General features: G+C 31.5%; 2 protein-coding genes across 3 annotated transcripts; one reads left to right on the top strand and one right to left on the bottom strand.

The window, feature by feature from the left end:
• Positions 1-40: 40 nt before the first annotated feature.
• On the bottom strand, positions 41-1,969 carry LOC139812654 (nucleoporin Nup43-like). Its single transcript, XM_071777653.1, has 7 exons — positions 1,735-1,969; positions 1,405-1,509; positions 1,201-1,325; positions 987-1,108; positions 743-894; positions 384-630; positions 41-286 (listed from the first exon to the last, which is right to left on the bottom strand). Exons 1-7 carry the CDS (start codon positions 1,846-1,848, stop codon positions 114-116), a joined length of 1,038 nt encoding a protein of 345 aa, XP_071633754.1. The 5' UTR covers positions 1,849-1,969; the 3' UTR covers positions 41-113.
• Positions 1,970-3,303: 1,334 nt separating this feature from the next.
• On the top strand, positions 3,304-12,794 carry LOC139813562 (uncharacterized). Of its 2 annotated transcripts, XM_071779133.1 has the most exons (5): positions 3,304-4,307; positions 4,912-5,046; positions 5,388-5,606; positions 11,147-11,391; positions 12,266-12,794. In XM_071779133.1, exons 1-5 carry the CDS (start codon positions 4,223-4,225, stop codon positions 12,515-12,517), a joined length of 936 nt encoding a protein of 311 aa, XP_071635234.1. In that variant the 5' UTR covers positions 3,304-4,222; the 3' UTR covers positions 12,518-12,794. The 2 variants fall into 2 exon arrangements, with proteins under 2 accessions (XP_071635234.1, XP_071635235.1); XM_071779134.1 differs by lacking the exon at positions 3,304-4,307 and having other exon boundaries at positions 4,918-5,046; positions 5,390-5,606.
• The last annotated feature ends 29 nt before the right edge of the window (positions 12,795-12,823 follow it).

Genomic DNA, 12,823 nt, shown 5'->3' with positions numbered 1-12,823 from the left:
GACGACATACATTGTCGGAAAAATAATAAATGCCAATGAGTACAGAAAAGATGGCGATTTCAAGTTTATTTTAAATGTAATAAAGATATAAAAAATAAAATATATACACACTGTTAAATAAGTACATTTTTTACAATATACATAGCTTCATTGTCACATCCAAACAGCAGCGTCGATCTGTTAATGTCGATACTGTTTATCGGTTTGTGCATAGCGGCGCACAATGAAGTCACGTTAACTTTTCCATTTGTACTAATTGTATTCAACCAATGCATGTCCGTAGAATCTAATATCACAAAAAACAGAATGTTAGAATCAATCTTTAGGACGCAATTGCATCGTGTGTAGTTGAGCTCCTTACTAATTGCTTTCAAGTCACTTACCGAGTTTCAGTTTTGAACTCTGTGCATTGTTCCAATGCCACAATTCTCCGTTGACGGAACAGGTGAAAAGATTGTCGGGTCTGTCCTGATGGAATAGTATCTCGCTGACAGCTTTGGTGTGTGCATTAAGTTGAGACATTGGATAAGTATTCTGCCTTAAATCCCACACGGTTAAACTGCCGTCGTCTCCGCCGGCGATCACGATATGTCTTTGCGTAGGATGGTGCGTAATACTCGTAGCTGCTGTCTGTGAAATCATTTGTCACTTGTATAAAACTGATAAGATTTTATAAGACTTAAAAAGATTAAAGGTTGATATATATTGGAATTATAATAAAAAAATAATATAAAACACTTACTTTAACTTGATCGGAAAGCATAAAAGTAGTTGCAGGCACATCGCGATCGTTTCTCAAGTCCCAAACTTTCATATGTCCTCTCGAATTTCCGGTAAGCACCTCATTGTGTTTTAAGAAATCGGCGCAATATATGGAGCAGCTATCAGCATTTTCTGAGAATAAAAGATAACATATATTTTTAAATACAATAATCAGACTGTATATTACAAACATATATTAATATACATGTTAATGCAATATTTACCGATAATCCTAACTGGTTTCTTCTCTGCAGCCGTGAGAAGATTAAGCTTTCCGTCCTCTCCCACTGAAGCTATATCTTGTTCAAAGGTGGACAACGCGGTACAAGAGGCATAATCCGTTGTTCTGTAAAAATACATTGGTAAGAATATAATAATAATACTTAATATATTTCGACTTCAAAGCTGAGCACAATCAATTTAACCAAGTTTACTCACTTAAAACTATGTATAAACTCCCATGCCATGTGCTCCTTAAATTCAGTACAGGTATCCTCATCAATTTGCAGTAGTCTTATCGAGCCTAAAGACGAGGCGGCGACAAAGAAATCTTTGCTGATAAACTGAAAATTCATGTTCCATTAATTCTTAACGCGTAAGAAAAAGATTAATTTTATCAGGAAAGAATAGTATGTTTACTACCTTCAGTTCAGTTACATCACCAAGGAATGAGTACGACGACAGGACTGCAGGGTATGGTTCCTCATCGTAATTCGTTCTAAATGTCCAATATGTTATTTTATTTATCTGAGGAAGAGAAATTTGAGATCAAGATTAAGTTCCAAGACTACTTGAATTCCTCATCATTATAGATTCTTAAATTTCTATTACTGGAATATATAAATGTACAAAGTTTCAACTAATTATTATTAATTAAAAGACAAGAGTTTTATTACATATACAAAAACACTGATAAAGTATGTACAATTATCTGGAACAAATTTATAGGTTAGGTATGCCAGAAATCCTTACCGGGTTATCCCAACTGCCGGTTAAAAAATTTTTCGCTTCCGTAAAATTTCCATGCTGCCACCTTATTTTGGAAATTTTCTCGGATACAAACGTCCCTTGTACATTCTCGCCCATTTTTCGATAAAAGTCGCTGTAGATGTAGATATATAGCCAAAAAAAGTCGAATATCACAGTAGTCCAGCTGACCGCTTCTCCCGCCTACCGCGGCTACCGCTCGAATGTTAACGATGCCGCCATTGTGCACTGTGCACGTTGCACCCATTTCATACAACTATGCGGTAATTTTTTGCAGTTGTCAGGGCCTGGATGTATCTACAAACTACTCCATACGTCCGTAAAAATCCAGGAAGACGATATTATATCAATTAAATTATCCGATTTGTTTCTTGGGAGAAACAGTACGACTGCGTATATATTTTCGCCTTCACTTGTCATCTAATAAAATATTTCGTTAATACACGTGTATTTCAATTTAAAAACATAAATATAATGTTACGGCTCCACGCTCCATTTTTCTTCGATTGATTTCTAATCTTATGAGCCTTTACTATTATATAAATATTAATGTATTATGCTTGTAATTATTACCTTTCGGTTTCTTGTGCTGAGTACTTGGGCCGAAAAATTTGTTCTTTCTCGCTATCCGCCCAAGCGATTCTCGTATATACAACACGTTTCCTTCTTCTTTACCAGATCGCCGCGAGTTCTTGCGATTCTTTACTCGCTTGAATGATATCTGGATATCTGTTAATATTGATTACATTATTCTGATTAGATTATCCCTGATTTGACTGCCAGTACTGAAAATCTATAGTATACGTGATGTAAACTATATAGATTTTTAGTATTTGCAGTGAATATCGAACCTGAATAATATAATTAATGCAATTATTAACCTGCGTACGCCGACGAATTAAAGCAGAAGATCAGCGGGAGGAAGGGGAAGGAGGGAGACAGACCGGAAATACTCTTAGCAGTACTCTTCGCTTTGACTAAATGTTTGCTGAACATCGCAAAACATTTCACGTTAAATGATTGTTTGCGCTAATGAATCAGCCAATTGAATAATGCATGCGATTTATAAACACATCTTGTCGCCTCTCCGTGAGTTATTTTTTTATTGTGAATACGTATGTGTGCAATAAGGAAATTACGTAATAATTGTTACAAATATGTAATAACATACACTTGTATTGTACATCTTCTAAAGCGAATATTTCTTTACATTCCAGAAATCGTGTGCCAACAAAAATTTCAACTTTTAGTAAAAAAAGTACCTATCTTCGCTGAAAACTTGCTTGCTCTTTTTCAAATTCTTGTATGATTATTTCACAAAAAATATTTTTTATTCTTTTTACCATACGTTCTCGAGTGGTAGAACGAGAATTTTTCGTGAAATAATCATACAAGAGTTAGAAGAAATGCAAGTTTTTTGCGAAGACTACCAGGCATGTCTGGATTAACATAGTGAAAATTTTGAACACTTACTGTAGTAATAAAAAGATTTGTTCCAAACTTGTATTCTGACTTATTTTGTTGATATATCCCGATAACAGTTAAATTTTCGAAAAATACTCTGATACAAAAATTATTAAGCCCATTGAGTACTATCGATAGAGTAACTAGAAAGTATCCCTTTCTATTAAAAACATTTTTTTTTTATTGTTGGTGTGAAAAGTAGACACTCAAGGTTATTTAAAGTCATCAAAGTATGTGCCCCTACTTGCCCTACAATTTTGATAATAGCTGGTGTCTTCCCTTATCTCTAATCGTTTTCGAGAAAAACGTGGTAGACTTTCTATCAAACTTTCTCTGTATTATAATTTTATATGAAAATTTTTGTCCCAGGAAGATTCATAGAGCTGATAAAAAAATTGAGTTTTTTATTTGTTTTTTATTTGTAACATTCCGTAAATATGCGTATATTTTTTTTTCCAGAAACGACTTTCAAAAGTCGATTTTTCAAGTTATTTTTTTCATTCCATGTCATTTTCGTCAAGTTGTATTAAGTGAGTCTTTTTATCTATCTTGATGATAACCGACATTCATGTTTAAACTCGACGATAATTGCAGCTTAAAACGACTTTGACCATACTCAGATTAGCTCAATCGGCAATTAACTTAATCGGCACTTGCCAATTGAATTAATCGCTCAAAATAAAATTTTTGTATAGTTAATAATTTAATTTGAATATTTATTTATTAAATTAAAATTCGAATACAGATACAATTGATAAAACCGGAACATATTATTGAAGTAATATTGAAAATTCTACACATAATAGAATAATATGCACGCCGCGTATAATGAGAAATAATTTTTTATGAAGTATCTCGCTATATTATCTACGTAATTTTTCTTTAACGCCTTCTCATCGGTAAGAAGACGATAAAATCTATTTTTAAGAGCGAGTGGAAGCTACTCGCTGTTTATAATTTTGGCCACACGTTGTGATGAATTCACAACGCGTCGTTCACGTGCGGCGAGATGTCGAAGATCATACGCTATTCCATATCACTGTTTTCACTCTATTTGGCATGCAGTGGTGCGAGTGAATCTTTGCGGAAAACACGTAGGTGTGAAACAGTTGTTTATCACGTGCTAATAGCTTCTAGTGCCCGATAAAATTAATAAATAACAACACAATTAAAAATCCTATCTTAATATGTGCTGCGTAACTAGTAAAACTCACAGCAGAACTAGAATTTCGATAAATCAATTTCAAAAATTACAAACATACATTAGATGATATCATTATTTGAATTAAGTTTTGTTTAAGTCTTGAATTAAGACTCATTCTTTTTCCTTTATATTTATTATATAGACAAGAAGTATAAGATTTGTGCATAATTAATAATATATATATGGTATATAAAATTATTAAATAATAATTCTGTTTGTTAAATTTAATAAAATCTGAAAATAAAATAATAGAAATAAAAATATAGAAAACAGATTAAACGTCTATTATATTCAATATAATATTTTATGATAAATTTCTGACTTCAAAATATGGAAAAGTTTGTAATCTCGAAGAGAGAATACAGTTTTGTCATAAAATTACATGTATAAAAATCGTTTTATAATCTATATATGTTTGACAAAGTTGCACGCACTTTCTTTGGCGCGTTCGCTAAAAAATACAGATTTATCTACAGACACATTGCAATTTTTAGCGACGATTGAGGCCAATGTCAGCAGCGACGATGTCACGAAAACGCAGCATACCACTTGCAAGATCGCAACGGAAGATGTGGTCGCGAATGCACGTGCCACTGTTACAACAGTACTCACTGGAGTATGTAAATCGAGTGAGTAAAAATCAAAATTGATAAAATACAATATATTGATAAAATTAAAATTATAATATAAATATTAGTATTGAATTAACTATAAATATTATAATATTAATATTATCTTGACACATATTAAAGAACGCTATAGCAATTATCTTTCAACGTACATAATATTTACAATAATATCTGCAATCAGTTAGAAGAGAATAAAAATGAAATCATTAGACAATAACTTAGGTATCTTTCTTCAAAAAAGTAATTCTGATTATTTAAATTTTATTAGAAGAGAACTTCTTACGCATCCAAGTGTCAATTCTTACGATTTTCCATTAATCGATGAATACGCATGCTTTTAGAGACGATGGACGAAAAATTCGCGAGTCTGGAGGAAAAGTTGAGCAAGGAATTTGCGGATGTTAAGTGGTTACTTTACAGCATTCTGGAGCAGCAACCGAATTATTTGAAAAGTGTAAGAAACGCTAATCTTCATGGAACGTTCAACGGTTATTTATCCCCGAGGCAAGATGAAATCGATAAATTCAACAATACCATGCAAAATTTGTCAGTATTGAACGGTTAGTGCAATCATTACGAAATAATCTAGCTGTGCTTTATGGATCAAAATATGTTACCTATAATATTCTTTGTGATATATAAAAATTTTTAAGTAATTTTTAGCGCGTATAGAAAAATAATTTATTAACGCAGTTTATAATAGCATGGTAGACTCTAAAGTTAACTTTACGCTCTCAACTAAATATGGAGTATAGTTCTTCGTGCAACTGGTGGACTTGAAGTGCTCAAAACTTCGCAAGTGCCTCCGCTACTATACAACAGCCTATCTATTTTGCATGTATGAATGAGATTAGTAAACTTGCTAACGAAAGAACAATCTTGTAACAACTACAAGTGTTGTTAAGTTTCAATTAACTATACATCTGTACAATAACTGAAAAGAAACTTCTATTTTAATATTTTTATATTATAATTATTAACATATACGTGGTCTGTTTAAAAAGTAACGAGACTGAATTTTTTTTCTCAACAACTAGTAACACTGTCAAAACGGGACTGCAGTGGATCGAAAGCTACATTCATACTATACTCTACTTTCAGTTAAAATTTCAAGTCGATAACATTAACACTTGTGATTCTACAATCATTTGTATAACAGTATGTTTGGGTGATGCGTCGAAAATGGAACACAAGAAAATCGAGCAGCGTTATGCGAAGTTTGACACGATAAATTCTTAGGCCAGTCATATTAGACATCGAACCTTCCAATTAATCTTCCCAGGTTGCAACCATCATGAATCGCTTTGATTTGAGGTGCTATAAGTGGGATTTATTTTGCTTCGCAAAATTAATGCGCAATAAAAAGTTATTAACAATATTATCAACAAAAAACGCGATTTTTTAATTTTTTCTCAAATATCTCGAAAACTAAGCAAGATAGGGTAACTAACTATACGTACCTTTTTTGTAGAGCCTAAAATTATCTACAATAATGATCTGAACAACATTTATCGTCAAGTCAGTCGTTTAGCTTGCACGCGCCGTCAAAGTCCGAGACTCGGATCTCGAAAACCCTCGATTTCATCGTTCTTTTTATGTTGCGCCGGTGATTTTTTTCCGTCATTTAAAATGGAATTAAAAATCCCCCAAAAATCACACATTTTCTGAAAACTACAAAGAATACTTCTCATAATGCAACCGATTTTTTAGACCCTTTTTCTTTAGTTTGTAACTATGTAAACAAAAAATTTTGATTTTTTGGAATAGTTTTAGTTTTTCGCCGTTTTCAGTCCTTAGAATTTATTTGAGACGAATTTTATCATATGCATCTTATTGTGGACAAAATTTGCAACAAAAAAGGACCTCTGTATTTTTTTCGTACGACAAACGCTGATTTTTTTATTAACGCGCAAAGTTATCCAATATCCAATATTGCGCACAGGTCGGATAACGCATGTTTTGCATTAAAATAATTATTTTTTATTAAAATTTACGTGATTTTTCGCATTATTATTGAACCATATTGCAAAGCCGTTTTTGTCTCCTTTAAAATTTTTTGAAAATGATGATATGTATGACACGACTTACATTGAAATCATATGTCCTCCTTCAAACCAAACAACTTTCGTCTAAAGCATTTGTTTCTAGAATCACGAATAAAACAGTTTTTGGGGGTTGATTAAAATGGGACACTCTATGTGTATTATATGTGTGCATATATATATCAGTACAAAATTACCTTTTTCAAAAAAAAAAGGTAAAAAAGGCGCTAAGTACATGCGCAATGTATATTGTAAATCCAAAAATCTTAAATGGTAGTAGCTATATTTCTCCCTAACAAAATAATTCACAAAATTGCGTTACCTAACTCAACCCAAGTGATATGTATTTCAAAAAAAGATGTAAAATCTTTAAATTGCGCCAATTGCAAAAAGAATATATATACTTTAAAAAATAATTGTTGCGCAACTACTTTAAAAAAATAAAACTCAAGTGGTACGTATCTTTATATTCCCATTCAAGGGTCTTCTCGTTTTAACCAAAGCTTTAATTTTTTTAAACAAAACTATAATATTACAAAGAATTATTTTAATCACAAAGAATTAAAGAGATAACAGTACAAAATAAAAATATTTAATTAAAATAAAATAAATAAATTTTTCTTGTAAAAAAACTTGGCGCTACTCGACCTTGAAATTTAATAAAGTATTAAAATTTTGATTGAATTTAATAAAGCACAGAATTTTTGATTAAATAAAAAAGCAGCGCCAAGTTTTTTTACAAGAAAAATTTATTCATTTTATGATAAAGATAAACGATAATAGATATCAGCGACGGGCATAAACTTGATGTAGGCTGATAAAAACTTTCAAGGTGCACACCCACATACTTAAAGGGATTATCATTCTATATTTCTATGCACCAATGATTCTGTATATGTATATAAGCTTATGTATATAAGCTGAGCGATCACCGAACTGAATCACTTTGAATTTCACTGAGCTGACTACAGGTGAGGATACGAAAGCTTTATCTCTATATAGTTTAAAAGTATTGTTCAACTTTCTCAATAGTTCTACATATACTTTATAAAACAGGAAATCTCTCAAGCAATAAATCGAAAATGGGAAAATTCATCGTGTTTCTTTGCTTTACGCTTCTCGCAATGACTTCGGTCATGACCTGCATGTGGGAAGGATGGAGTGTAAGTACCATTGCATGATATTATATTTTGAACTGTAATATATGTCATATATGTGTGTATCTCCACATTTTTTATTAATTCATATATATTTGTTTCGTGAAAACCATTAAATTAATTAATATAACTTAATAGTATACTTTTTAAAAATATAATGGATTCTATATGTAATTTATAGAGATGACATAAATTGAAAATTTAACAAATGTAGTGAGATTTTTATACTTGTGATTGTTATTTATATATTATATATTTATGTATATGTATATACTATATATATATATATATATATATATATATATATATATATATATATATATATATATATATGTGTGTGTGTGTGTGTGTGTATATATATATATATATATATATATATATATATATACACAGTAAAATATATTGTTGTATAAAGTGTCACATTTTGAATATTCTAAGTAGTGAGTAATGACAAGATTTGAGTGTTGATTGAGTGTTGATTGAAAGTGCATTGAGTTTAAGTTTAAATAATTAAATTATGTAATACGAAAGACATCGTGCAAGATAATAATCTCGCTAATCTTTTTCAGTGCTTTCATCCCTCCACGGTAAAGTGTTGCAAGGGACTTGTGTGTGATCCAAATTATTTTCGTTGCGTCAAACCATGGAGATCCGCAGACCCAGCAGGCGCAGGAGTAGAATGGCCACAAAATAAACCTACCCCTGCCCAATAATCATAAATAAATGGTAGTTGACCTGGACTTTGTTGCGTAGAACTATGATTTAATCTTGATTAATTTAAAAATATGTGAAAATTTACACGAAAATATACACTTGCTTAATCATTATTACCCAGCAATATACTCTTTATGTCTCAATGACTAAGTACCCTTCTTTACATCATCAACCAAATTGAAGTCGATTTGTTGAACAGCAAAAATAATTCATTTTATATGATAATATTTTTATAAAAATAAGAACGTACCCTGGTATTTATATTAGAAACAAGTATACATATTACATGACGTAAATTATAAAATAAACAACCACGATAATCAACCCATGTAATAACCCATGTATGATGTCATTGTTGGTCAAAAACGGGATTCATGGCATCTTCATAATTTCACCATCATCTAAAAATGCCTTGTGCCCGGGATAGAATTTGATCTCTGTAAGTCTGTTTCAACTTCTTAAATGTTCCCATCGCATTGTCCTGGAATTCGACATAGAATTTGGTCGCATAACGCTACTCGATATTCTTATGTTCCAATTTTGTGACGCGTCACCCAAACATACTGTTAGGGCCAAAGCACATAACATGGCGTAGCGATATACGACGGTCGTAGTCTCCGACCTGACAGATCAGGATACGCCAAAGCTTGTGCGTTATTTACGTACACGACTACAACTTTCATATGTGCTTTGGCCCTTATACAAATGATTGTAGAATCACAAATGTTAATGTTATTGACTTGAAATTTTAACTGAAAGTAGAATATGAATGTAGCTTTTGATCCACTGCAGTTTCGTTTTGACAGTGTTACTAGTTGTTCAGAAAAAAAATTCAGTCTCAGTACTTTTTAAACAGACCACGTATATTGGTTCTAAGAAACAATGTATCGCAGAACGCATTCTGAATCTCTTCTTTTAAAATTTTAATTTTAAATGAATTTCAAATAAATAAATACATCTGTAATAAATATTAATTTGGGTAATTTAGTTTGTAAATTTTAATAATTGCCATAAAATATATAGTTATCAAAATTTTAATTTGAGCTCTGAACAAACAAATAATTTTTGCGCAATTCGTTCGCGCTTCAAAGTTTAATACAAAAAATTAAATAATTTTCTTTTCAGTCGCTTACAATTCAAATTGTAATGTTATAATCCATTTTCTAGAAGCTAAGGCTACGCAAGATGTGACATTTTAACTTCGTATGTGTTATCGCATGTGCATGTGTGTGCGAGATTCTATTCTGGAATAATGAGACCCAAAATATTACGTGGATGACGCGTGTAGAAGTCTTACATTTCTTGCATAATATGCATTGTTATACTTATTCATAGCCTAAGCTAAGCATTTGTATGTAAGAGATCCATGGTTTTATGTAAATGGATTCTACACTGAGAAGGGAGGGAGGTGAGAGTTCGCCTTGTCCATGGGATGACAAAGCTGAAGCTTAAGTCGGGATAAACACGATTGAAACAAAATGAATAGTGGAACGAAGTACCGAGATTTATTTCGAGTTGCGGTACATGATTAACTCCGTTGCGTTTGAATAGTAAAAGCTTCGTGTAATCCGCTGAGAAACCGGTAAAACTTATAATACGACCGCTGTTAAATTTATAGTTATATTATTAAACTTTAATTTTATTAATGTATATATGCAATAAATTATCAAACATTATAATAAGTATGGCTATAAATCAATCAATTTTTATGTAAATACTTATTTACTTAAAATATTTTGTATCATTAATTTAATAATCTTTTAGTAAATTTATACATTAATCCTTTTTGGTAAAAATTTGATGGCAGGCTTATTTGAGCGAATATTTAATATTATAAATAGTTAATTTTTAAAGTAATTTTTAATTTAACATTATGTAATATCTTATAAATTTAACTGTTGACGCAAGATTTACTCCAAATTAATTAAAACACGAGATTTTATTGTTTGAAGCATACTTTGTTCTAATTTAATAATTTTCGATCCTTTAATTAGTCTGTTAATTAGAGTACTCGCCTCGTGTGATATCAAGAATAAAATTATCTAGATCCAATATCTGATAACTTAATTCACGAAAATCTCTATGTTTTTTTACATAAAAGATCACATAAAAATAATACGTCAACAGAAGGAAAGTAAATATGAGTTGAGAATTAAAATTTCAAATTAACAATCATCCATATTCCAGGTTCGATGAATGCGTTCGTCTATTACTGGCAGGTGAGGAACTTCAACGTGATGCTGGCAAACTGGCAGACCGGCCGTTCGATGCGCAGCCCTACCTTCTACGCGGGTCGCAGCGGCTACGCCATGTATCTAAGAATCGCTCCGAAATATTTTCCCGACGGCACGGTCTTCGTAGGTGTTGGATTGACCCGCGGCCGTTACGATTCCGTTCTCGAGTGGCCGTTTCCTTACAGAATACGCCTCGAGGTACGCACAGGGACAATATGATCGAAACCACGTCGGACGATCCCGGGGATAAGTCGATAACCCCCCTGAATAAAAGAAAATTTTACAGGGGGTCCTCGAATCATGGGTAATACAGTTGCGAAGTATAAAGGAGGGCCCGCGGGCGAGCAGGCAGCCCTTTAAAAGGGTGGAAAAGAGGAACGTCGTATCGAACCCTCGTCGCGGCTACTTACGAAAATTTTTCGAGACGTTTTCAGAACAGAAGAACTTTCCTAACGCGATCAAATGATTTCAAACGAAGTTAGAAAGTTGCGACCTTGCAAATACGATCCCTTGTTGCTTGCATTTCATTATAAAAAGGATAGATAAAATCAATGGAGTTATCTTATTTTTTCTATTTTACTTTATTATTCTTAGATAAACTTTATATACGCATAATCGGTTAAGAAATATCAAATAATTTAAATCCTTTAACAAATAGATTAATTTTTTCTATCTCGAGTTTTTATGTGTTATCTGTGATATAAATTTTCGAATATTTTTCTGTTACACTTTTACACGAGAAGTTTATTATTCAGAATTAATAAAGTAAAAAGATGTTAAAGTTGATAAGTTATTAATAAATAAATATTAAGTTTACTAAATTAATTACACATTTTTTTATATTCACTTATTATTTCATTTATAATAATAAAAAAATATACTGCCTTAACAATATAATTATGTTTCTTTATGCAAAGAAACAGGCAGAGATGATAGTTATTTTCCATGAAATTATTTCTTGATAAATCTGTTTTATCTAACTAGCTTTATATTATTATATTATATTATTAATAAAATGCAACATTAAATATTTATTTATGTATAAATAATTGTTATTGATGCGTCTTCGTAGGTATTAGATAATTCTTTGAAAGGCGTGCGTGAGGATCGACGGTCTCGAATTTGGGATCCGGCCACGCTTTGTACAGAAGATTTCTGGGGTAGACCCGCAGGAGTGGCGGATAATCCGGAATGCGTTGGACTCAGTATTCCCAGGCGTATAATTTTATCAAAATCATTATCAATATCGGCTCAACGATATTCAGAAAACACCAGGTACATGTGGAATGGAAGTGTACTGATAAAACTTATCGTTTATTTGTAGACTGTTTAAGGCAAACGTATAGCTATAAGAAAAGCAATATTTGTTGTGTTTTTGCCATATATTGCTACAAACAATATTATTAATGCTTTTGCTACTATTATTAAGAAGAATATGCATTGTGATTTATTTTGAAAATAAGCAAGAAAGAGCAAAATTAATAAAATCATTTTATCTTGCGTATTAATTAATTCGATAACAAATTTTATAAAATTCATTGAATACAATCCAGATCCAATTTAACAATTGTTTAAAAGATTTTTGATAGTAATTTTTTTTAATTTACTGTCAGCAAATTATTTGAGTTTG

Source organism: Temnothorax longispinosus, chromosome 5, assembly GCF_030848805.1.
Source record: "Temnothorax longispinosus isolate EJ_2023e chromosome 5, Tlon_JGU_v1, whole genome shotgun sequence".
NCBI classification, from domain to species: Eukaryota; Metazoa; Arthropoda; class Insecta; order Hymenoptera; family Formicidae; genus Temnothorax; species Temnothorax longispinosus.
This window is presented reverse-complemented; position numbering and strand designations above follow the sequence as displayed.